This window comes from Etheostoma cragini, chromosome 17, assembly GCF_013103735.1.
Source record: "Etheostoma cragini isolate CJK2018 chromosome 17, CSU_Ecrag_1.0, whole genome shotgun sequence".
In the NCBI taxonomy this organism is placed as follows: Eukaryota; Metazoa; Chordata; class Actinopteri; order Perciformes; family Percidae; genus Etheostoma; species Etheostoma cragini.
Genome location: NC_048423.1, coordinates 23,540,931 through 23,565,630, shown reverse-complemented (window position 1 = coordinate 23,565,630; position 24,700 = coordinate 23,540,931). Strand labels below are relative to the sequence as shown.

The 24,700-nt window shown below is 41.8% G+C and overlaps 2 protein-coding genes across 4 annotated transcripts in view; one reads left to right on the top strand and one right to left on the bottom strand.

Moving 5' to 3' along the window:
- Positions 1-12,959, bottom strand: part of thada (THADA armadillo repeat containing) — a 95,644-nt gene extending 82,685 nt beyond the window's left edge. Inside the window, exons 1-21 of one of the 3 annotated variants that reach the window (XM_034897339.1) lie at positions 12,897-12,959; positions 12,292-12,374; positions 11,985-12,094; positions 11,635-11,765; positions 11,146-11,294; positions 10,988-11,020; positions 10,843-10,891; positions 10,437-10,630; positions 9,735-9,832; positions 9,271-9,491; positions 8,377-9,101; positions 8,088-8,242; positions 7,812-7,967; positions 5,990-6,097; positions 5,772-5,895; positions 4,760-4,905; positions 3,957-4,185; positions 3,728-3,863; positions 3,383-3,519; positions 2,575-2,721; positions 692-849 (exon numbers count right to left, since the gene is read on the bottom strand). In XM_034897339.1, the coding sequence (XP_034753230.1) occupies positions 692-849; positions 2,575-2,721; positions 3,383-3,519; positions 3,728-3,863; positions 3,957-4,185; positions 4,760-4,905; positions 5,772-5,895; positions 5,990-6,097; positions 7,812-7,967; positions 8,088-8,242; positions 8,377-9,101; positions 9,271-9,491; positions 9,735-9,832; positions 10,437-10,630; positions 10,843-10,891; positions 10,988-11,020; positions 11,146-11,294; positions 11,635-11,765; positions 11,985-12,094; positions 12,292-12,367 (3,282 nt within the window). In that variant the 5' untranslated portion in view covers positions 12,368-12,374; positions 12,897-12,959. Of the gene's footprint in view, positions 1-691; positions 850-2,574; positions 2,722-3,382; positions 3,520-3,727; positions 3,864-3,956; positions 4,186-4,759; positions 4,906-5,771; positions 5,896-5,989; positions 6,098-7,811; positions 7,968-8,087; positions 8,243-8,376; positions 9,102-9,270; positions 9,495-9,734; positions 9,833-10,436; positions 10,631-10,842; positions 10,892-10,987; positions 11,021-11,145; positions 11,295-11,634; positions 11,766-11,984; positions 12,095-12,291; positions 12,375-12,483; positions 12,531-12,896 lie in introns of those variants that run through there. The other 2 variants (XM_034897340.1, XM_034897342.1) reach the window with 2 other exon arrangements.
- Positions 12,960-13,414: 455 nt separating this feature from the next.
- plekhh2 (pleckstrin homology domain containing, family H (with MyTH4 domain) member 2) overlaps positions 13,415-24,700 on the top strand; it is a 46,816-nt gene continuing 35,530 nt past the window's right edge. Inside the window, exons 1-2 of the mRNA XM_034898628.1 lie at positions 13,415-13,630; positions 17,246-17,381. Coding sequence (XP_034754519.1) covers positions 17,259-17,381 — 123 coding nt within the window. The 5' untranslated portion in view covers positions 13,415-13,630; positions 17,246-17,258. The remainder of the gene's footprint in view (positions 13,631-17,245; positions 17,382-24,700) is intronic.

The window sequence follows — 24,700 nt, the reverse complement described above, 5'->3', positions numbered from 1 at the left end:
ACCACAGCTCAGCTGCTTTAGCTTGGTGAGCCTTGTTGACCATCCCATTGCTAAAACATGACTTCAAAGCAGTAAGAATAGGGACCAGACAGAGCCAAGAAGTGGCAGCAGAAGTTTGAAGGGCCTTTTGTCAGATGTGAAAAGCTACTAATATACAAAACATACGCTGGAGGGAGCAGACCTGAGGCTATTTTATAATATTTATTATTATATTTTATTCTAAATGGAACATATTACTAGTGGATTAGCAAAGTAGACTGATCAGGATGTTATAAAATTCATAATAACTTTGTAGGCATGCAACAATTTGGCTTTTTCTTTCCCAATACCAGTGCTGGAATGGAAAATAGGCTTATTTTAACTCAGATCGGCACAATTATGGGCATTGATTGATTGATTTAATTATTTTTCTGCCTGTAGCAGCCTACATTTCAGTTAAAAAAGTATAAATCTATATCTTGTGATAATATTAATTTTTATATACAGCCTGCCTCTCAATGGATTTTAAGCACAATAAACAGAAAATATTTAACCGGAACATTTCTCATTTGGCCGGTGAAATTAAACCTTACAGGTGACATGACCAGCACTAATTTACACACACAGCTAGATGCTATCGTATATGAGGTAACAGAAATAAGAGACTGAGAGTGAGCTTGGTGGGAGTGTGTTTAGCATGTCAGAATCTCACCTGTTCTTCTGTGATGAGTCCAGGGTGTGTGTGGGTGTCATTGATGTAGTGCAGAGGCAGGCTCTGACACAGCTGTCCAAGCAGCATGGCCACTTCCTTCATGCTCCGCCAGCAACATACCAGCACCATCTGGGCTGTCACCCTGTAGCCCTCACCGCCTGGAGCCCACACAGTGACACACACAGTGACACACACAGTGTCACACACAGTGTCACACACAGTCACAGTGACATGGGAAAAGTTTGATCACTTTGTTTTATTACCAAACATTACTAACTTGAACTACAAGCTCTATTTGTTATATTATGTAATGTTAAAGCTTTGTTTTTGATGGAAACCAGAAGACGTCCAAGGTTACATCATGTGCCTGCTTATATCCAGACACATACATTGCACAGAGCCAGTTCCTTTTGTTTGTCATTGTAAAGTCACTAGTAGTTTAGGTAATCATTCCTAAAAGCATTTTATTGTGCACTGTATAAATATGCCACACAAAAATGAGGTCAAACACCTCCGCCATCAGGACATCATTAGTATTGCACTCACAAGCATCAATGACTTATTGGTTTTAAAGGGTTTTAATGTCTGGCAATGCAGTGAGTTTTGGTGCGGGGGCAATGGTAACGTATTGGCGGCTGGAACAAGGATTTGCTTCTGTTTTTTTAATCCGTGTATTATTTAGTAATGTTTAAACCTACTGTAAGTCCCCTTGGAAAGACGAGCCTCTTTCCGACCAAGTAGTTACAGGAACGTTGCTTTAGGAACAGTCCACTTCGAATCAGTTCTACTAACTACTCTCCCCCAAAAAAAAGATGGTAGAAGAGCAGAGTGCAACAGGCAAAAGAAACAACGGGTAAGTTTAACTAGCATTAACAAGTAGCTGGTTGAATGTCTGATGTTTGTCTTATGAGTTAGCATACGTAGGCAAACTGCAACCGACAGTGAAGAATATGTACTGTTTGTTTTTCAGACGTTGCTTGGTCACTAACGGTTCCTATGCGAAAAAGGGAAAAGACCCTGCCCTGAAGTAGGAGCTGAAAGAGTTACAGAAAATGTGGCCACATGGTCCTTAATAATCCCCAAATTGGTCCAGTCAAAACACAAGAAAGAAAGGGTTCTTGTGGCCAGGTTGGTTCAGTGGTAGAGCGGGTGCACATGTACTGAGAGGTTATGCCTCAATGCAGTGGTACAGGGTTTGAATCCGACCCTTTCTCACCTAACTGTCCTGTCAAAAATGTCAAAAGGGTTCTAGGAACATCATGTTCTAGGAACTGCAAAAATCCCTTGGTCGGAAAGCGGCTATAGAGAGAGTGCTCATGTGGACGAGAGAGAGAGTGTGTAAGGTGATCATGAAGCCTATTGTGCTTCTTGTACAATTCTCTGGTTCATCAGTGTGTATCAACCGCATGGCAGACTGGATTAGGCGTGACAGAGAGACGGCTGTCTCACACAAACGGGTCCAACACGCGCTGAATGTGGATTGGTGGGTCTGTGTTATAGTCATATGTCATTGATCTCGACGATAAATCGATTAAAACGATCCAATATTGCGGATAGAAAGTGAAAATATCGATACATATGGGCATTGGACTGATGTGACTTTTTTTTGAAATTCCCACTTTATATTTATTAAAACTTTGTTTATTTACTTTGTTTTTCATTTAATTGTCTGGTAGAGCTTAGTAATGAAATTGTAAAATTAGATTTCAGAGTGAATTGAGTCAAAATCGTACCCTTGCAGACTTTGTGATATCAGTAAACAATCCAGATAATATTCTATTGTGATATAATGTGTGATTTCCCCCCCCCCCCCCCCGAGTTATAGCCCATACAGCTTGTGTATGAAATATTGAAGGGCATCAGTATGATGAGCTCTAACTTACCTGTGTTTGGCGACGGTGTGTGTGTGGTCTGGATCTGTGTGTGATCATCTCCTCTGTGTGTGTCCAGCTCTCTGGCACGTGTGAAGAAGTCATTGGTGTCCCTGGGCTGAATCTCCTGCAGGATCCTCTGCAGCCCTGCTGAGTTCTCTGTCCAAAACACACACACAAAAAGCGTGTCATGTTGATATTAATATCTCCTCTTTCCCATTAGCTTCTATCAACCGATTTCGGCCACTTGTACACTGGATCTCGTTCTTTCGGTGATAGACTGTTTGGACTAGACTGTTTATGTTGTTTGTATTTATTATTGAAACTGGCATTTTTTTAAGCTGCACTCTTGGCTAGGTCTCTCCTGAAAAAGAGATTTTTATCTCAACGAGAGTTTCTCCCGTTTATACAGAAAAATAAATTATTATATAAATACAATTCCGTACACTCGTACATTTGTGGTGTTTTTGTCTGTTCACTCCCGAAAGCAGGATTTAAAGGCCGCTTATGTGAACTTCTTCAAAAGAATGTTGTTGACTCTGAAAAGATTTTTGAAGAAAAAAAAAAAACTTGCCAACAATTTGGGGGTATTGATTATACTCTTGATGAAAGCTCATCTGCTCATGAACAGGTTCCAAGTTCACAAGTTCAAACAATGAATTTACAATAAGTTTACATGGTGAAGAAGAGTTTGGTCAATCTGACTAGGAACACACATTCAAACAACCTCGCAGGGTTAAGAAGAACTTTAGGATGAGAACATTACAGTGGCCCACTAAGTGCACTTACCATAAACTGAGAGGCTGGGAAATGTCATTACCTGAGTCTGTATCCATGGGGATGAGTCCTTCTGGGGAGGAACTCTGGACTACAGGGGAAACCACGTCAGACATCCTATAGCACACAGTAATCAGGTCTGAAACCAGGCATCTCCACCGCTCAGGCTGGCTCAAATTCCTGCACGTACGTACAAACACACACACACACACACAAAAAACAGTAAGTATATGGCTAAGGTGATGGCTGGATTTGCGCTTCAAATACATGGTGTTGTGCTCAGGGAATGTGTAGAGGGCTTGTTTCCGCTGCCAACAGCAAAGCAAGACATCCAAAAGAAAGTAGGTTATTTATGATGTGTATGTGTTGGTGTGACTCATGAGCTCACTTAGTGTCTAGGTGCTGCAGGACAGCAGTGATGCAGTTGGCTCTGCCATAGAGAGGATAGGAAGCAGCTGCCTGCAAGAGAGATGACTCGGACCTGGACACCTCTAACTGCAGACAGCACAGCAAGAAGTGTACCACTGAGGACACAACAACAACAACACAATCATTTTATTTAGTGCCAACACGCACGCATATCCAGTATGCATTAGGGCTATGCCTCTGGATCTCACCAGCCAGTGTGTTGAGCTCCAAGATGACGGTCTCACAAGCCTGGGGCGGTGAGGAGGGAGGCTGGAACTCGAGGCCCTGCTCCTGGGCACAATGCAGCAGAGCCTGGCCCAGGTCTGGCTGCTGGAGCAGCAGGTTGAGGAGGTGGGCTGCTGTGACGCTGTCAAAGGGCTTGGTGCTGGTACTGAGGTCCAGGGCAGCCTGAAGAACACTGCGCATCCTCTCCGGCACCTGACATCATAAACACCGAGGTGAAATCAGTAAAACAACTTCAAAATACTACTATACAGTACAAGTTGATGATCCAAACAGGTTTATTTTTTTGTATCGCAGAGTTGTAACAAGTCAACAGTTAAACATTTTGAAGTAAACATAAAAAGTACTTAGTGCTACAAAACAAAAAACATTTTGACAAAATTAAAAAGATATAGCTAAATTGCATAGTTCTTGTCCCCAATGAGGAATTCTAAGCATTGACAACCACACGGTTGGCTGATGCAAGCACTCGTGATCGTGCATCACCCCCGCCCCCTCCTTTTTGATCCTACATGTCCTCCGGGGAGGAGGACATGTAGGATCAAAAAAAAAAAGACTCTTCAGAAGACGTAAGTAGATTTATTAGAATTTCTGTGTGCGAAATTCACCGGCCGACACCAGTTTCTATACATATAGCCATGCTGAGAAATACAGAGAGACGTGCGGATCTGATAGTCTTAATTAGCTTTGTAGCATCTCATTTGGCCATTCATTAATATAAAAAAGTTACTAATTAAAGATAGTGGGTGAGCTTGATCCTCATATTAACCTGTAGTCCCACAGCTGATGGTGGGAGTTGCCGTAGTAACGTTGAGGCCAGTTGTTTGACTTCCAGGAAGTTGCTGGCGACGCAGTAGAGGACATTCTGAGCATGGGCAGAGGTCACAGCTTCACTGAGGGCAAACGCGTCAGGCCCTGAGGAAAACCGAGAGGTAGAGGTGAAGCAAGGCTGAGCCAGCTAGAGCATCAGATGGCATCAAAGTAAAGAGACCAGCTAGTAATGGCTAGACTGCTGCTTTCTGGCGTCAAAAGAAAGAGGTGTTCCAGAAATGTGTGCTGGCCACTGGTATTTCATGAAAACATCATCACATAGTTGTTCTTGACGAAAGCACAGGATTCCAAACTGCTCTGAGTGAGTTGGATGATATATGACACTATGTTTGAAGCTTTTGAGTCAGCAACAGGTATATTTACTATGCATACTGTTAGACGGGAAAGACCAATTTCTTCTTTTAAAGATTATTTTTTGGGGGGCTTTTTGCTTATTTATTAGTGACAGGGTATGGACACGCAGCAAAGGGCCCGCAGGTTGGACTCAAACCCTGCGCCGCTGCAGGACTCAGCCAACTTGGGGGGGGGGGGGGAACGCTCTTGCTGGGTGAGCTAGAGGCCGCCACGAGAAAGTCAAACTTCAATTGTCTGGTATCGTCTATAAAAAGTGCCTAAAAGTTGCGGTTAGTATGATGTCAGTTAAATTAGCTATTATGGCCGTCAAACAACAATAAGACAAACACAGTCAGTGATCTCCTACAGGCAGTTGTACATAGCTTTGCTATGCTTTTTTTTTTTTTTACTGCATAATCATATTGGTTATTACCTTGCCATAAACCTATAATGTTAGTAGCCGATTTTTTTACACAGCTGTGATGGTTTGTAAAGTTCGGTAAGTCATATATGGCTGCCGCTGATGAACTACCTCCCCTGTGAAGAGACTTTGAGTCTGTGAAAAGCTCTATATGAATTCCATTTATTATTAATATTATTATTATTATTAGGCGTACCAGTGCTGAAGGTGAAGAGCTCAGCCAGTAGGCACAGCAAGTGGAGGGACATAAGGCAGGTGGAGAAGGAAGCTCCAGGAAGCAAAACCTCCAGCAGCCTCACACACAGCCAGCGCAGGAACTCCTAAATCCCATAAAAAAACATTTTCATTGTAAGACAAAATCAACTCCGGTAACCCTCTTTCTGTTGTGTTCCATGTGTGTGTGGTATGGTATACCTTGTACAGCTGTAGTGTGTGCTGGTCTCTGTCTCTCTGCTCCTGCTCTCTCTCCTGGATCAGTCTCTTCTGCAACAGCAGAGCGCTGTCCTTCATTCTACAAAGCAGCTGTAAAGGAGAAGATTTTAAGCTCCATTATGTAATAGTTTTGATTTCATCATTAAAGTGAGTCATACATGTCTCCTTGTAATGTGTAGGGTTGTTAGCACTGCCGATCCCACTGAAAGGGAAAATTACATCACTTCCATTCCCTAGCATAAACTTCTCCCAGCCAACAAACTGACTGTACGATACCAGCTTAAAAGGGGAATTGTTGTATTATTATTTTTGCAATTGGTCCAGTATTGAGCATTGAAACTGTAACCAGAAGCCATTATAAAGGCTAAAATGTAATCACATTATGGAAAGACGGTAAGGTCTTGTTCTGAAATCTTGGGAGGTGAATTGTTGCCGATGGAACCATGTGAGAGAAGGTTTGAGAGAGGGTTCGAGAGAGGAGTGCCGAGGGAAAGTTTGTTACGTTGGTCAGGGCCGGAAGTTAACTTTTTTGACGGCCAGCCACTGTGGCAGGTGGATTCAAATATTACCACAATTACTTTTTACCAGCCAGGTTTTTTTAAGCCTCATAAAAAGGTGAAAAACAGAAATCACATGAACGTTCCAAAACAGCAACCTACTGCTTTCATGGACGTCAGATGCCTTGACCGCAGCGGTCTCCTCCGGGAGCGCAGTCATTAATAGTTTACAATTTATCATGTGTAGGTGGCTTTTTGAGGACTCGTGGTCCTTAATTGCTTCCAATTTTAAGATTTTTGTCCTGATTACAAAAGGATTTGACTTTTCTTTCTCTGATCCATGCACACGACAGTCACTGCACTTTGTTTGCACATTTGTTCTATGCTGTTGTCATAAATCCGCCCCTCACCAACCTCGCCATTGTCACCAATGGTCCACTTCGTATTAAAACGTCTTCTTTTACATTTCTTTGACTCATGCTCATCTTTTTGTCGGTTGTTAGTTTCAGCTGGCCTCTGTACTCTAGTAACGTGCCGCAACATTTTTAGCTGAAATCCAACAAAAGGGCAAACTTTGTTGAAACATAAAAGGACAACAGTTGCATAAAAAACCTGATGAACCCCTCAATTCTCTTGGCTTTACAGATTTACCCGCCAATTGCTAAATTCTCCCGCATTTGGCCGGTGGCTGGGTGTTAATTTCCTTGTTGGAGTACTGTACATAAAGCGTGGCTTAGTGTTATCTAACAGATTTTCAATGTCATGGCTGAATATTAAGATGGCTGCAAGTGTTTATTTGAGCCAGAGTAAATGGATGAAGAATAGCTCCTACAAACGGATTAGGTGAAAGAGAGGGGCAGCAGGGAGAGGAGGGTGAATCAGCTGCTGCAAGGCCACAAGGGTACGGAGATTTGTACTGTGACTACGTGCCCACAAAGGAAGAATGCCCATGTTGTAATGAGTGGGACCTGTTGCTGCCTGATTCAGAACGAGACTTCTCATTGAGCGGGACTTGGACACAACAAACAGTTTGGATTGGGCGAAACGTTTCATTTCTCTGTTGGACCCTTTTCATAATATAATCAACAATCTAAACTCAACAGTGGCAAAAAACAGCACTTTTAGTGGACGTCCACTGATGGTTTTCAATTGCCCAGAGTGATTACATGGCACTTGGTCAATACTGGACCACTTTTTAAAATGGTTGTTCCAATTAGTCATTTTACCACAGAAACATTGGAAGTAGGGTCCGGATTGGAACACACTGAAGATACCCTTCAACATCTCATGTGAGGTAAATGGCTGACCTTCTTCATCAGGCTGACTGTCTGCTGTCTGACGCCTGGTGACTGGCTGTTGAGATTAGGCAGCAGGAAGTGGCGGATCAGGTCCATTTCCTGGGAGGACAGCGCTTCAGTGCTGCGGTGGCTCTCACACACTAACCCCAAAGCATCCATCCTCACCTGGGCGGTAGGATTTGAGGAACCACAAATAGAATGGAAATCCAAGATAAATGCTAAATACAATACAAAAAATACAATATTAAAAAGAGAGGATACACACTTGAGGATACAGACACTCACTTGATCATGTTTGTGCACCAGTGCTTGTTGGAGTAGGGAGAGGGGCACCAGTCCTCCCCACAGACCCTCCTTTGAGGATGGAACAACACCCTGGGCCCTGGCTGCCCGCAAACATGTCATGAGAGCCCCCAGTGCACCCCTGCTGCCTGAAGGACCTAAGGAGGACAGAAAAGAGAGACATTCATGTGCAGCTGATATATTATGAGAATAACCAGAAGGAAAAAGGGAAAATAGTTGCCAATAAATGATATGTGAATGTGTTTCTATGTGCAGACATGTGTGCCTTTACCTGTGCTGCTTGGTGGTGTGTCCTGCAAGGCCTGGACCATGTGTGCCAGACTGGAGGGGCTGCAGCGTAGCAGCTTGGGTAGGAAGTAGTCCAGGATGTACGTGGTCTGGTCCAGTCTGGCACGGCACAGCACCTGTAGCAGGGGGGTTACCCACGTCTGGTGCCAACACTCCATCCAGTCCTCTGTAGCTGTCTCATCCCCTGCACCAGCCTCACTGGCCAGCTGCCCCTTGTGGCTGACAAAGAGCCTCTCCAGGAGGTCGCTGGCATAAGGAGCCAGGGTCTGGTCACCCATCAGGCCCAGGAGACATGAAGGAAGCTGGGGTTGGATGTCAAGCAGGTAGCGTGCCCCAAAGAGCTCCACAAGGCAGCCCAAGGAGCCGTATTTCCCCCTCATGTGCCACTCCAGTCCCAGCAGGCTTTGGGAGAGCTCTGTGATGTAAGAGTCCTTGGTTGGGTCAGAGATAGACGGGCTGGTGTGTTGATGGAGCAGGAGGAGGTTGCGAAACAGGGAGCGGGTTTGGTGGCGGACTCCGTCCAGCGGGTGCTCCCAGTGGGAGTAGATGTGCTCCAGCAGTTGTTGCTGTAGCTCCGAGCCGCCGCCGAGGGGTTGCTGGAGGCGGGGAGGGCAGGGCTGCCTCTCCCCCTGTAGGCAGTCAAGTGCAGCACAGCTCCACAGGGTCAACACCCGGGCCACCACCATGGCTGTACTGGACTCCTTAATACTACAGTATTTGGAGATGGTTGACACAGATCAGATAGTCACACATTTTATTACTGGTGTCTATCACAAATTTTTTTTGGGACTAATTCTGATTGTGACCCCTCTCCTTTGTTAGAGCATAACAATGTAGACTAATCAGCACTGAATGGGGATCAGATTCCCAGACCTACCTGACATCCAGATCCAGCAGCGTGTTTGGTACCAACAGCAGCAACTCTTCCCACTGGGGCCCGGGGAAAGCGTCCTTCCAGCACAACATGGCCAGAGCCCCATGACACAGATACAGAGAGACACCCGGCGGGCGATCACTGGTCCACAGTCCCTCACACCTCTGCTTTAGCCACTGAGGAGCTGGGTCCAGACCCTGCGCTGAGTTGCGCAGCAAACTGCATATCTAATACACAAAGACAAGAATGACCAAAACATTTGAAGTCAATCAATGCAGGTTTCTGCAAGACGCAACATTCCAGCAGCTTTACACATGCATTGCTATATTTGTTGTGTTGCATGTTAAAGAAAGATGTTTTATTCCCAAGATCATGACTTTACATTCAGTCAGTCTCATAGGGAACACTAGTACATTTTCTGAAACGTGTGCGTCATGTGCGAAATTCAGAACTTCGAATCCTCGACTCACCACAGAGGCGACTTCATCTCCACGACCCATGACAGACCTGATCAATAACACCACAGCCATGCCGGCTGTACTCTGGACGGACTGGACAAACTCCTCTAGAAACAGAAAAAAGGAACAGAGGAGGAAAGTATTTGTGATTTTGTCCTATATATTAGCAAAAATGACCCTCATTTAAAGTTCTGGAGCAATCAGGAGTTTGGGAAATTTATGACTCCCATCTGCCATTGTCAAGCCACTTAGGACACATTTATTGTTTGTCTCATAAAATGACATTATCATTAAACATATTTTGTAAATTCTTATTTTCCTTTGGAAATACTTATTTTCCTAAATTAAATTGACTGGTTACACAGGATGACAACTAAAAGACATTCAAGACTTCTTTAATGTAATAACATTTCCACTGAATGAATGAATATATATACTGTATATAGATAGATAGACATGCAAATATTCATATGCTTATTTTATTTAAGCATCTATGAAATACTGTGAAAACTTGAGATTTGTTCTTCTCCCAAAGAGTTCTTTATTTAGGAATACTTGTTCTGAGAATAAGTCAGAAATAATGAGTATGGATGGAGATTGATGAATATTTTTGAAATTTAAAAGAATACAGAGCTATATGTCTACATCCATCAGCTGAGTCTCTGCATATGCCAGGTGTTTCTACATTTTTGAGTCCTGTTTAATTTTTACCACCAGTGAGGATGTGTGTGTAGCAGCCCAGGAGGCTGCTCATTGTATCCTCCAGCTTGCAGCGATTCTGTTCAGCCTGCAGGGCCGCACTGATGGTCTCCTGGGATCTCTGGATCACCAGCATGGAGGTCTTAACGGCTGCCAAACAGGACTGCATCAGCTGGGCCTGGACAATGTGACGTCCTGCTAGACCACTTGGACAACAGCAGGGGGCGACAGAGACAAATGGATCAAAAACGAGCTATGTGTTTACACCTGATTCCCTCCTGTATCAACATGTTAACTGGCTGATCAGACTGTAACGCCATACATCTATACAATTTAAAGCCAAGTATAAATCTAAGTAAAAAACAAATACTAATGTGGAGATAAGGACAAACATAGAATAAATAATATCCCTCTATACCTGTTCTGGTGAAGGTATTCACTTAATCCCATGTGAAGGAAACACAACACTACATAAAAGGAGAAAAGAGAGACAATGGAAGATTTTTCTTAAAAAATGTAGCAACAAATGGCTGTTATTCTTAGTAAGTAAGCCACACACTAACCTTCCAGCAGCAGTTTGTGAATGCATCTCTCACCTGAAGAAAAGTAATTTTGGAAATGTGGTTATTCTACAAGTAATTTTAAAATAGGGGATAAATGTATCTGATGTGTTTAAAAGTAGAGTAAGTCAGCTGTAAGGGCAAAGCAGTCCCCCACTCACCGAGAGGAAAGCCATCCAGACAGGCAGAGATGGTGTCTACGAGGTGTGGGTACTGGGCTGTAGTTGGGTTGGACAGACAGTCGGACAAGCAGGCAGACAAACTGCTTACAGTCTGCTCTTGTAGCCAGGCTGGTACTGAACCCAAGGCACTGAGGAAATCAACAGAGAGTCCTGTTAGTGAACAGCGGCCATATTCACAAAACATCCTCAGGCTTAGATTAACTCCTAGGACGTAGGTTTAGGACTTCTAGGTTTTTTATTAGTAATTCACGGATGATGGGATAGGGTTAGCATTAACAGGACTAACTGGTTGCACACGTTACTACTACTTGGATATTGATATGGAATTTAGATTGCTGTTAGGACAAGGATTTACATTAAAAGATCGGTAATCGTTACATCCCTTCATGCAAGTGGCCACGGAAATCACCTCATAGTCTCCATCTTGTTTACTTGACTAACTAAGAATCCTAAAACTTAGCTATGTACCTGGCAATGGCTCGTCGTAGGGGGTTCTTGGCCTGCAGGGAGGTGTAGACCAGAGACAGGGTGTGTAGACAGGCCTGCAGAAGAGCTCCATCAGGCTCCTCATCAGTCAGTGCCTCCAGCTGGGACCCTGCCTAAAGCAGTATGTAAACAGTGGTCATGACTGTATGTTAGTAGCACTCCATCTACATACGTTTTAATTTATTTTTAATAACACACATATCTTAGTAGAAACACACTTATCTTGTTTTAATACTTTTTTTAATTAAGCCGTTTCTCCATAAAGTCAACATAATCCTTGCATGTTGAAGATGACAAGGTGGTGCTTTTTTACTTTATCTCACAAAACCAACCTTCTTAACCAGCTGGATCTGCTGCACCGGCTCTGTCAACTCCAAGCAGGACTTCAGGGTCTGGGACACCTGCCTGACTCCATCATATCCTCCATCCAAGGAGAGGGATGCTGGAAAAGATCAACGTTAAAGACTCTGACAACATATATAAAAAGTAGTGTTGGCATGTGTATAGTGCTCACATCTGGACTGAGAGTGGTCTACGTTGGCATGCAATCTTTACTGGGAGCACCAACAGGATTAATTACACATGTTTGTTTTTTATAAACCGTGGTAAGTTTGCTCATCACTAGTTTGGTCTCATTACCTATCAGCTTGTGTAGGTTCTCCTCATCCAAAACCACAGCCTCTACTTTGGCTGTCTTCTTCTTCTTCACCACCATGGCTCTCCTGTATAAGGAACAAAAAAATGTTATTGTTTTGGAATTTATCTAAAACAATAATTAAAATGTACACAAATCTGCAACATGGCTTGGGTACAGAGAATAAAATCTCTCACGTCTGTCAAAATTGAGAAGAACACCAAATCGTCACCTCTTTAATAGTGAATGAATTATGAATAACGTAGCATTTTTTGTACGTCACATTTGTACGTTTTGTCTGTCTGTCTCCCTCACGCGCGCGCAATGAGAGGGTGAGAGAGTGAGAGAGTGACAGACAGGCGCACGCGCGCGCACGTATACACACACAGTACATATGTAGCTTTACCTTGGCTAAAACTAACGTCAACGTTACTGCTGCTAGGATTTCTGTTGCTAACTTCAGTTGCTAACTGTCTGGCATTGAGTCTACGTGTGAAATTCAAAAGCGAGACACAACTAGCAAAAAATGACACAATAAAACAACGAAATGCTCACATAAAGTTGTACAGCTAAATGAGTGTTACGGTAAATATAAGTAGCTAGCATTCACCTCAATTCAGCATGAGGTTTACTTGGAGCTTCTCTTCTTTTGCGGGTAGATGAAATGTATGTCAAGCTATAGGAAACAGACGCTTTCACTTCCTGTAAGCAGTTTTCAGAATAAAACGAAATGTAAACACCATTAACAATAACTAAATAAAATGCAGTTTACATCTAGTTTTTGCACATATTTATAGCCTTTATTTAATTAAATATATAAAAATGCATTTATTTGTTGCAAATGTGTAGTTAAAAATGGTTCTGCATATGTAATTGTTATGAAACTTGGAATTAGAAGCCACACTTATTTGGCTTCCTTTAATGCTCCCGCAAGCTTGACACACCCACTGTGGTCCATGCTGCACGTGTGAGACGTCACTTCCGACAAATCGTTGCAGACAGACCGCCCTCAGAAGCTACACTTTCCATAAAATAGCGCTCCGGCTTCTTATTGGTGGACAACACTCGTCAATTAAACACGGACTTCGTGTTTCTGCTACGTAGAGAAACGCCTTCCAAGTATGTGATTGGACGTGTTGTGCGAAACCACATACTCTAAGTCCAACCCTGCTCCAACTTTTTGCCTTTGAGCTGAAATGAAATCCTCGCGCAAGAGAGAAATTCACCGTTTTACTCATGAATTAGGATTTTCTCCACAGGAATAACAAGACGTCACGTTTAGAAGCTGGAGTCAACATGGCGTGAAATTCCTCGTGTGGTTTCTATCCATCAAATATTGAAAGGGTAAGTCGAAAAACTTTGGAAAGAATTGCAGTGTTTAAATTAAATAGGAAACGGCGGGTCTATGTTTTAGCTTAAGGTATGTTAGAGAGGTTCAAACTGTGTTTTTAATACACTTGTGAGACAATTAGCACTGAACATTTGCCCTGTTTTTCAGTTGGCGGTTTTTGGTGATTCAAAATAGATAATTTTTTAGTTGAGGACACTCCTGAATGTGAATACAGTAGTCTCTACTTTTTGCCATTACTCATTTATTCACTGTTGAGGAAAATCAAGCTAGCGGTGTCTTTTGCTAGCTAGCGTTATATTCAGGGCCATAACCTAACTTTAGACACCAAAATAGGCTTTTTATTTTGGAAATTAAATGTCAAAATGGTATTGTGTTACTACAGGAAACAGAAACACATCAGTTATAACGTGTAATAGTGTCTCTAAATTCAATTTTAAACTCCACAAACTATTTAAAGTTAAGCATTTTGCCTCAGAGTGGCTAACTGTTGACTGTTTAAACTCTCTGTATTAATCCTGAAGAAGAAAGAATTATTGAATTGTTTATTAAATAAATAATTATAAATTCTGGACTCTTCAATTCTGGTCCACTGTCTCTTTTAGAGCTGACCGATACAGGATTTTTAAGGCCAATACCAATGCAAATATTTGGTGATTTAAAAATCCGATATTCCGATATATTGGCCTAAATATATTAAATTTTAAAAAAAATCTATTAAAGTTCTGATAAATAAAATGTACAAAAATACAAAGTTAGGGTATGAAACTTGAAGTCATTTGAACAAAAACACATTCACAAAAAATAATCAGTGTTGCCAACAGGGACGTTGTAGAGCGTCCTCTGGTGGACAAACTATGCAACACCAACACTCATAACATGGTTGACCGTCCGTTTTCATGTTATTTTTAAATATTTGTTTATCAGTATTATTTATTTGTCATTTATTATTGATTCTGATTAATGCATTGTTGTTGTTTTGATCGGCCGTTATAAATGCAGATACCGATCGCTTGGGAAATGCCTAACATCGCCTGAAAATATCGGCCTGCCGATATATCGGTCGGGCTCTAGTCTCTTTACACTGACTCAACAGGAAGTGCCGCAGAGAAAAATAACCTAAAACAAACTCTGGGTCCATGAGATTTAATTGCCTTTAATGTCCACCAACCACATCCTTTCATCATCACTGTGGAATGATGCTTGGAGAAAAATACAATATAAGTATAGTGTTCCATAGAAAATTGACTAATATTCTCATAGGATCTTATTAAATTCTACAAACTACTGTATGTACTTACAAGGAAATTGGAGTAAATCTACTTCTCCAAAGCCCAGATGAATTGTACTGTTGCAGGTGAACCATAAGTCACGATAATACTCTCCATTAGGCACTATGAGTTACATAATAAGAATGTTAGACTAACGAAGTATGAAGGTGAAGGTGAGAGAGGGTGGTCTTACAGACAACTTGCAACAAAACCTAATTAGTCTTGTCAGTACAAATTACAGCAATGATTCTAGGATATCTTAAGACCTTTGTAACAAAAAAGTCATGCAACAAAATGGATATGGATTTTTTAATGGATATGTATAATGTAAGAACAGATATATGGTATCACAATTCATTGACGCGTATGCACGGTTTATGCATATGTAATATGTCATATTATAGTCATTTATGTGGGTATTTTTTTGTGGGATGAGAGCTATTTTTTTCCTTTGCCTTCCTCAGTGTTTACCACAGCAAACATGCAACAGAAATAGGCCTGTGGAAAGTATTTTATGGCCTTCCTCTACACATGTGTGCAGTGAGTCTCTTTGTAAGGAGGCCAGGCTGGTAATGAGAGGTTATTACTTAGAAGAGAAACCCAGGCCGTCTATCTTCCTGCTATTCTCCTTCATCAGAGATGCTCATCTGTCTCTCTCTTCTCTCTCTGCATGAACCGCCTGTTTTCCAACGATAGAGCTGGAAAACATGATGCAAGTCCGTCCCAGGCAGGGTGTCGAGGTGTTTTTCTATTTGGCTAAGCTAAGTGGTACGCCCACTCCCCACACTGTTCCAGCTGGGTTCAACCCTGGAATATTTCAGGTGCTGGCTGGTGGCAAAACATCTGCACAACAAACTCTCTGTCTGGTTGTTTTTAGTCTGTGTCTAGATATGTTGGTGTGTATTTGGGTTAGAGAGATGCGGTATATTGGTTTGCAAGTATATGAGAAAAAAATTCATATACTGGTCCAGTGTCTGTTTTCCATTTCATGAATATAATAAAGCTGGATTGATTTTTTTTAAATTTAAAGAACAGACAAATGCAGCCCTTGTTGCCCTGTATGCAATATTGACACAAGTAAGCATCAATCATCATGAGTCTCAGTGCTGTTTGGAGATGTGTCCGTTTTACGTAAAAACCGCTGTTTACACTGGTTTGCTCTTTTTCTCGTCGCCGAGAGGGGTGGGGGGGGTCGCGAACACCAACGTCATTATTCTGGGGGGTCAACTCAAAAGGCCCTGACACCCCAACCCGATAATCGTCTGGCGAATCGTCGGTGACTCAAGTCTGTTTTGTGTGTTATGTACATACACAGTTAAAGAAATGGACCAACGGACCCCGTTGCTCTGGACGGAGACCAGTGAAGTCTATTAGAAGCTCTTTTCTGGTAACAGCTGAGTGTTACTGCGCAACCTCCAACTGAGCGTGACAACATTCCCAATCAGCAGAGACTGAGAGCGCAGGTATATGTTAGGAGATTACGTAGACACGGGCTTATTATTGTTATTATAACTAAAATGCTAGCTACCATTAATAATTATACCTAAACAGTTCCAAACTGTCCAAAACTGTCTGCAAGCTTACCTTGTACTATACGGTAATTCCTCTACTGTGCGACATTAAACAAAACCATCTGCTACGGAGGCATAACATGAGATACAAGGTAATGGACTTTTTTATACATTTTTGTTTTTCTTTAGAAATAAACAACGGACAAATGGAGTCTTTAAACGCTTCAGATGTGAAGTTATTCACTGTCAAAGTGGCGCCAAAATGAATGTCAGTCAATGGAATGATAACGGCGGGTGAAGGCTTATTAGCATCAAAATGGCGCCATAGGAGCTATGCTTAGAGAGGAGAGGCTTACCCCCTTGGTTCTGTGCTGTTGGCCTTCATTTTGGCCGACCTTATATGCTTGGTCGGAAGGTGGGCACTGCCGGCATTCGGACTCAAATAACAAATCTGATTGGCAATGTGCTAACCTGGAAATGAGCGTGACTAGAGTCCCTCAAAATCTGACGAACATCTTTTAAACTGACCTTTGTTGATCTGAAATGAAGACAGATTCAGCAGCCGCATGGCCTATTTCTCGCTTAAAATGTTTTTAGAAACACGTTTCGTGAACTGTTATGGAATATGAGATTGTATTCTGAACAATCCAAAACAGTCGTAGAAACCAAACCCACGTGACGCATTCGTCCAATCAGCTAATTAACATTAACGTTACTGCCAACGGTCAGCTGTCGGGTTAGCATGTCAGGGCCATTAAAGGTTGTGAACCACTGGTCTACATACTCTTGGTCTGTCACTGCTCTGTGTTTGTCTGTGTGTGATTTCCAGAGGGTTGGGTGTTATGGCGGAGGGGGAGGAGGCCATGAGCCAGGAGGACTGGAAGGAGAAGTGTATGGTCCTGGAGGCCCTGCTCATGAAGTTCCGAGTGCAGATAATCAAGATTCGAGAACTCACCGCTGACAAGGTTGGTTCAAATCTCTCTCATCCTGTAAATCTGCCGTGGCCAAACGGTTTGAAAGAAAGCAGTTTATGATTTAAATGGGTCCATCTGAATTGTGTTTATGTAAGTGAGGGAAATCGTAATGTACACAGGTGGGAAGTCTTTACAACAGTTGCGTCTCTCTTCCGGCACAAAGTGAGATATGAAGAGGAGATGTGAGCATGGAGGAATTGTGTTTAGCAAATGGGACATCATCGCTCACTCCAGAGTCATTTGGAAGAGATGAAAATCACTCATAATGCACAGCATCTCAACTGTCCTTCAATGTCAGGATGGCCATCGAGAACCCATTCCTACCTGGAATCGTTTCAAAAACAACGATTCCTGCAGAATCATTTCTTTTTGGAATTGTTTCAAATCCGATCATTGCTTCCCAATTTAATGTGCACAAGTTTTGGTTTCCGAAGGGGCCTTGGAACACAGTAGGCAAGGCTCTAGTGTGTAGCGTGGGGGGTGGGAAATCGGTTCTTAGACAATTTGATGCTCAATAATTGAAAACATTTTTTTGTCCTGGGGTCAAATTTGCCCCATTTAAAAAAGTTTCTACTTCAGAAATTTGGGATTCTTTCATCCAATTTGTCCAAATATCATGTGAATGGTTCCATGTAAAACTAGTGGTGATACAGTATATTGGCGTTAATGATGTGTACAGTATACTGATGGTAGGAATACAAAAATGAAGAAAATGTTGAAAAAAGCTTCAAAAAGTGCTATAAAAGTATTTTAGACACGTCAAAAAAAGTCAAAAGTGTAAAACAATTTTTCAACTGGGAGGACAACACAAGGGTTAAATTTGTTGATTTTTATTTAAAAGTTACTGTCTCCAGACAAGTATAAATCAGAAAACAGAGTGACTGAAAGAGGATAGGATAATGGACAACAACTTAGAGTTTAGTGTGGAAGAAAAACACACAAAATGGCCAAAAGGAAGTTTTGTTTATACACAAGATCTCATAAGACATACATAAAATAATTAGGCCAAACCCAGAAGAAGAAGAAGAAAAGGTAATAGTGATAAAGAAATGAAAAGGTGTTTTTAGGATTGGTGATGATCATTTTTATTATTTGACTGAACATGGAATAACATTGGAGCTGCTGGTGGTTCTGTTATTGTTGTTTCCATGGGGAGATTTCTTAACTCACACTATTACAGTCATGTAATAATATTCATTTTACAGTAGGGAATGAATGAGACATAATTCGCCTTAAACCAAAATGGGGCCCCACCTGCGATATTCCCCCCCCCCCCCCTGGCCCGCGATTTGGATATTGTGTTTCTCCATATTGCAATTTCCATAAAATTTGCAGCCCTGTCGAATACCAAATCCTAAAAATTGGAAGTGACATGACATATCTCGTACAGTATATTGTGTGTTGATGCGTGACACGGTTTTGAATGAGCTGGACTAAATGAGAACTTGTGTTTTGGGTTGGCAAAGATTAAGCCTTAGAATCATTTTTACTGAATATGGAAACAAATCACGTCATGTTCTACAGTAGGTCTAAGTTTGTTAGGAATAAACAGAAGAACAGGGTGCTTACAGTAGCAGGAGATTCCATTGTGAGAGTGCCAGACTACAGAAACTCCAACTTTGGCCTCATTGTTTGATAAAAATAGCAGTGCACCAAATACAATGTCATAATTTAAAAAGCGTCAATATGTTGCCCTCATAATTACAGGAGGACATCCACTCTCAGATTTGTGGTGTGTCTAGTGGGTACAGAGCTGGCCGGCCCAAACTGTTCAGTGGCCTAGATCTGAAGCTGCTCTCCAGGGAGGCTGATTAGAGCTCTAATGTAAACAGCAGTCTGACCACAGGGCTCAGCCACGCACTGCATGATGGGATTGACCCAGCTCCAGTCAATTACAGAGTCAAAGTAAGCTCAGCTGGACAGCCAAACAAACTCCCGGAGAGACTTGGAAGAAAGATTGGCTTTGGTGGGGTTTTTTTGCAGCCCACGTAGCACATGTGAGTCTCTGCTGCATATTTTTGTCCCATCCATCCTGTTTGACAGGTTTGAATTTAACTGTGTTTAAGGATTTTTCCACTCGACATCATAAAACACACCATTAAACTCAGAATAACACACAATGGGTCTTCTGCACAGCTATAATTCACCCCAACTACCCCAGTTTACTTCCTTTCCTTAAGTGGTGATGACTGTTAGTAATAAAGTAGTAGCAGTTCAGAGCTTAGTGCCATGCCTGCATGTGTGCCAGTTTCAATTTCAAGTAGTCTGTTAGTTTGGCTTTTTTAAACTGGGATCACCACCTTATAGCTCTTAGCCTGTATTAAACAGTTTTTCTTTCAGCACACTGAGAGTTTGGGGTAAAACTGATGAAGAATAGCAGTAATCCCTTCCTTTTACCACATATGGAAGAGCACTGGTTTAGTTCCCGTGGATCCAGAGTTCAACCAGAGTTCAACAGTTTTTCTCAATCTTTTATTCATGATCAATTCCATTATTTTAATTAAAAAAGATACAAAGAGTCAGTGAACCTGGCAGAGGTTTAGTTGGGTAGCATGAAAAAGCGTGAAAATTCTCCAATAAACCCAAACTTGTTGCGTCAAATCCATCATATCAGAGATGAATGAAAGTGATTAGCCAATATCGGACTTTTGCAGTAATAAAAAGCCAACATCCAACTACATTGTGATATTTTCCTGCAGCTTTCAGAATTAGCATGTAATCATTTTGGTTTGTTGTAGAACGACTCATCACGTTGTGCTGCCTGATTTGCTGATGCTATGCTATGACCTCATGATGCTAACATGCGGCCCCCTGCTATTGTTTTTTTTTTCTCTACTGTGGCTCCCACCAGCTCAGCCAGAGCTTGTTGTTTTAAAGCAACGCGGGGGCGCATGCACGTCACTACAAAATCCCCCTAATATCTCACTGTGGAGGTAGACTTACAAAAGGTTGGCGATTCACTCTGCCGTTGAGGCCTCCGGTGCTGAACAGACTGCAGGTTTGTGTCCATTCATTGATGCAACTGCAACATTCTAGGTTGTTCTGTAGTACTGAAATGAGAGCTAATAAAAAAAAATGTTGTAGTGACAGCACACTTCTACAACACGTTAGAAATCAGGATGCAAAATTAACTTTTTGTCCACCAGTGAATGTTGGAGTGTGCAGTTTGTTGAGTGTCAAACGTTTGGCTGGTGGATGGTCATAATGTTGTACCCTGTTGGAAATTACTTTGAACCTAATTGCTAATTGAGTCAATTGAGTATTACAGTATTTAACATGGAAAACTGCTGAAGTCCAGAAAGCCTGTGTGAGTGGATGGAGAGGGAATGAGAAGGAGAAAAAGATAGAGAGAAAAAACGAGCCCTTGTGTGAAGACTGAGCTGCCCAGGGGAGGAAATACCCGGTTTAGTATATATTGTGTGTGTGTGTGTGTGTGTGTGTGTGTGTGTGTGTTATACAAGAAGTGAGTTTGCAAGTTGAAGCAGGCCATTATTCTCTGTGTGTGCACGTGTGCGTGTAAGGAGGTCAAGTCAAATTATTTTAAGTTTATGTTTATTAACGTTTTTTAACATAGATTTTGCACAAAAGCGACTCGCGTTGCTTGCGTGGGTGCAGCTATTTGGGAGGGACGTTAGTTTTGGCCTTCAGGGCCTCCGGCTGTAACAGTAGACCATACATCTAATGGTCTTATGGAGACAAAGAAGCCATGTGTGTTACATTCTCTCTCAGCCTCCCCCTTCAAACTAACACACTCAACACACTCGCTGGTCATTTTTATTCTATCTCTCCGCCTGTGTGTCTCTGATAACAATTGTGAACCTCATCCCAATAAAGAAAGAATCAGCATTTTGAATTAAGTGAAATGCAAATGATGATTGAATAGACTCCCTTAGTTTAATTTTTTAAAGGCTAAATCATTTCCTAAAACAGCGGGGCACTGTACTTTCCAGTAACCAGAATTAAATAGTTAATTGGTTAGGGACTATTTCCAGCTGCGGATTAATACACATTTGGTGCTTTTGGAAGTTTAACAGCAGCAGAATGGTTATGTGGGATAGCCTCAAAATAAAGACAATACAGGTCATATAAATAATGAAGGAACATGTCACCTAGCTCAGGGATGTGGCTGATAATTTGGTTTTAACAGTGTTTGGACAACAATGGCGTTCTATGGCACAGAGGAATAAGTATTCTTAATCAGGCTTTAAACATACATAAATAATTAATATCAGCAGCATCAATTAATTGTTGGTTTTGATCTTTTTGTGGGATCTGGTGATAATAATTGCAATGTAGAATATTGCCTAACCTATCTTTCACCGATAAGAATACACACACATACAGTATTCATACTGAACATACAGTAGACACGGACCGCCACCACCGTGGGTGGAGTGGCATATTCTGGTTTGGTCTTCCATTCAGATGATTCCACATTTAGAAAGAAGCAAAGCATCCTCCTATGTGGTATGTGGGGTATATTAGCCATGTGGACCAATGTCAGTCCTAGTCAATATACATGTAATGAATCAACATGTAAAAATATATGTATATATTCTCACATAGACGTAGACATTCTTGTTGTGACTGTGAGAAAAGAGTCTTGTTCTGAGGTGAGTTTATCCTCCATTTGTCCCCAGTTGACAATTAACACATTTGAACTATAGTTTTAGAGTGTCAGTGAGCATATTTTTCTGAGAATTTCTCCCAACTGTAGTACTATATTGTCTGAACCTATTTGGTGTTAAACCTTTAGGTCAGCACTGTAAGTTGTAGCTTCTACAGAGAGAGGCTTTGTGAGCTGGCTGCCTGGCCGTGGATGGAGCGATTGGGAGGGGAGGGGGTTGGGGGGTCACAGAGCGCCAGTTGTGGAATTCGTGGAATGGAAGTTGAGTTGGAGTTTGGTTCTGAAGAGGGAATTGACTGTGTTGGTGATACAGCCTTGTTCAGAACTATGAAGTTGTGAAGCTGAGTACTGAGTCCGAGTACATTTGGGACTGTAACTCTTGAAATAGACACAATGTAAAACTTAACCTGTCTAATTGGTCATCCCAACAGGATATGACACACACACACACACACACACACCCAGGCCTAATTGATCTTATATATAACATACAGAATGAGGAAAACATATGGACTTGCACGCATAGACTGATCCAGAGGAGAATATCATCATTATGTGTTTATGGGTTTTTATATGTTGTTATGTCTGGTGTGTGTGCAAGATTGGGTGAGTGTGTGTCCTCTCCAGCTCTAGCGTCAGTATACATGCCCTGTAATTATCATGCTGTTCTCTGCCAGATGCTATATGTGTTATTGAGAGAGGCACATGTGGTTTGTCGTTTGTGGTACAGCAAGGGATCAAGGTTATATATAGTGTGTGTTTGTGTGTGTGTGTGTGTGTGTGTGTGTGTGTGTGTGTGTGTGTGTGTGTGTGTGTGTGTGTCTGTAAAAGAGATGATCCTTTTTCATGTCTGCTTTTGATCAGAACATGTAGGTTCAGTGTAAAGTGATTTGTGAGTGTTTCTGTAGTTTGTAAGGTCAAAACAACTACAGAACCAGATGAAGAGAATTTACATAAAGAAGGCATGTATCTATGTGATTATCTCTGTCAGGTGTAAGCCTGGATGGGGTCAGGCATGGGTACGTGTGTGTGTGTGTGTGTGTGTGTGTGTGTGTGTGTGGGCATATCTGTCTGTCTACAGCTAACCTTAAACACCAGACCCATCAGCCTTAATTTTGCGCACATTTATGACTGTGTTGTATGTAAGGAGCTCTCTGGGTTAGAGGGATTCACCATTTTATGAATTTGTTCATACCAACGTTAGATTTTGACTCACTCACTAATCTTAACTGACCGATAGTGGCTGCAAGTGATCAACAACTGCTACAGTAGCAAAAAACAGAAGATAAAAACAAAAATCCGAATTGTTTTACGCATTTTCAAAGATGGTTGAAGTAAGACATTGATGTTTAAAGTTTTGGGTCAGGATAGTCCATTGGTTCAAGGGATAAATGAAAAACAAATTGGGTTTTCGTTACGGCTCAGGTAGCCACAAGCCTTACCTAGTCTTTTGAAGGCCACATTTTGGCCTTTGCTTGGGTTATTTAATGCTCAAAAACTGACATAGAAAGGGTTTGTTTAATTTCATACCCAATATATTATGATCCACTAAAGTTAGGCACGATACGAGATATTTGAATTCTTGTTTTTGTTATCTTCCCAAACTTTTTCAGCTCAAGACCCAAAAGAGAAATTTGGTGTCTCCCCGGGACCCGAATTTACAAAAATACATCATGAATCATTGTAACATCTACATTTTTAAACTGTGGACAAAAGACGGAACAAACCATGAATTTAAATGTATATGAAGTATAATTATTCCATTATAAAAGTAACCAAGAACAAAAAAGGTCTCTATTGTCCTTCCTGTGTGTCTGTCCCCTCCCATCATCCCTCAGTACCGACACCAACATTTTTTTAAATAATGCTGACTTGATTTTAATGAGATGCATGTGGCTGGTTGAAGATATCAACCAGCTGATCCATTCTAGGTTCAGTTTTTTAAAGTGCCCTTCTGAGCTTATGCTGAGCATTTAGTCTGTTTCTGTATTTATTTTTCAGGGATGCTAGTCGAAAAGCCAGAGATTGACATGCATTTTATTCTGCCAATTGGCGACCCAATGAAACAGGTTTGCGACCCATTTTGGGTCCCGACCCTAAGTTCGGGAAACATTGGTCTAGACCATACAGCTGCTATTGGAGCTGGGATGCGCTAGCAGGGAGCAAGTGTGTGGGGGGGGTGTTTTTCAGGAGTGGATAGGACAGTGGCATAGCTGCCTAACTGCGGTGTGGGAGTTGTACATAGAAAATAGGGACAGCAGTGTATTTTGTCATAATAGATCTGGGAAGGACCATTTAATTTTTTTAAAAATGTTTTTTATTAGTGTGTGTTGTCCAAGCTCAATAAACCTCAATTAAATAAAAGGAATCAAATGAGTGAGATTCAACTCTTCTTTGCTTGGGAGGAGTGAGGGAGGCACACCTGGCCGAGATCTGCACTCTACTGAGTTCAGTTTTCTAGTTACTTAAGTGCTGTTTTAATCAGCACAAATTAACGAATTTTCACACAATATCTCCAAAACCAGATGACCTACAGCAGTGGTTCTCAACCGGTGGGGCACGGACTCTCTCCCGGGGGGCGCGAGTAGACTACAGGATGGGAGGGGAAAAAAAACTGTGCTCAACCACGGGAGCTGCCGTGAGCCCCTTTCCCGTCCAAAAGCACTCACAGTCAGCAGTAGCC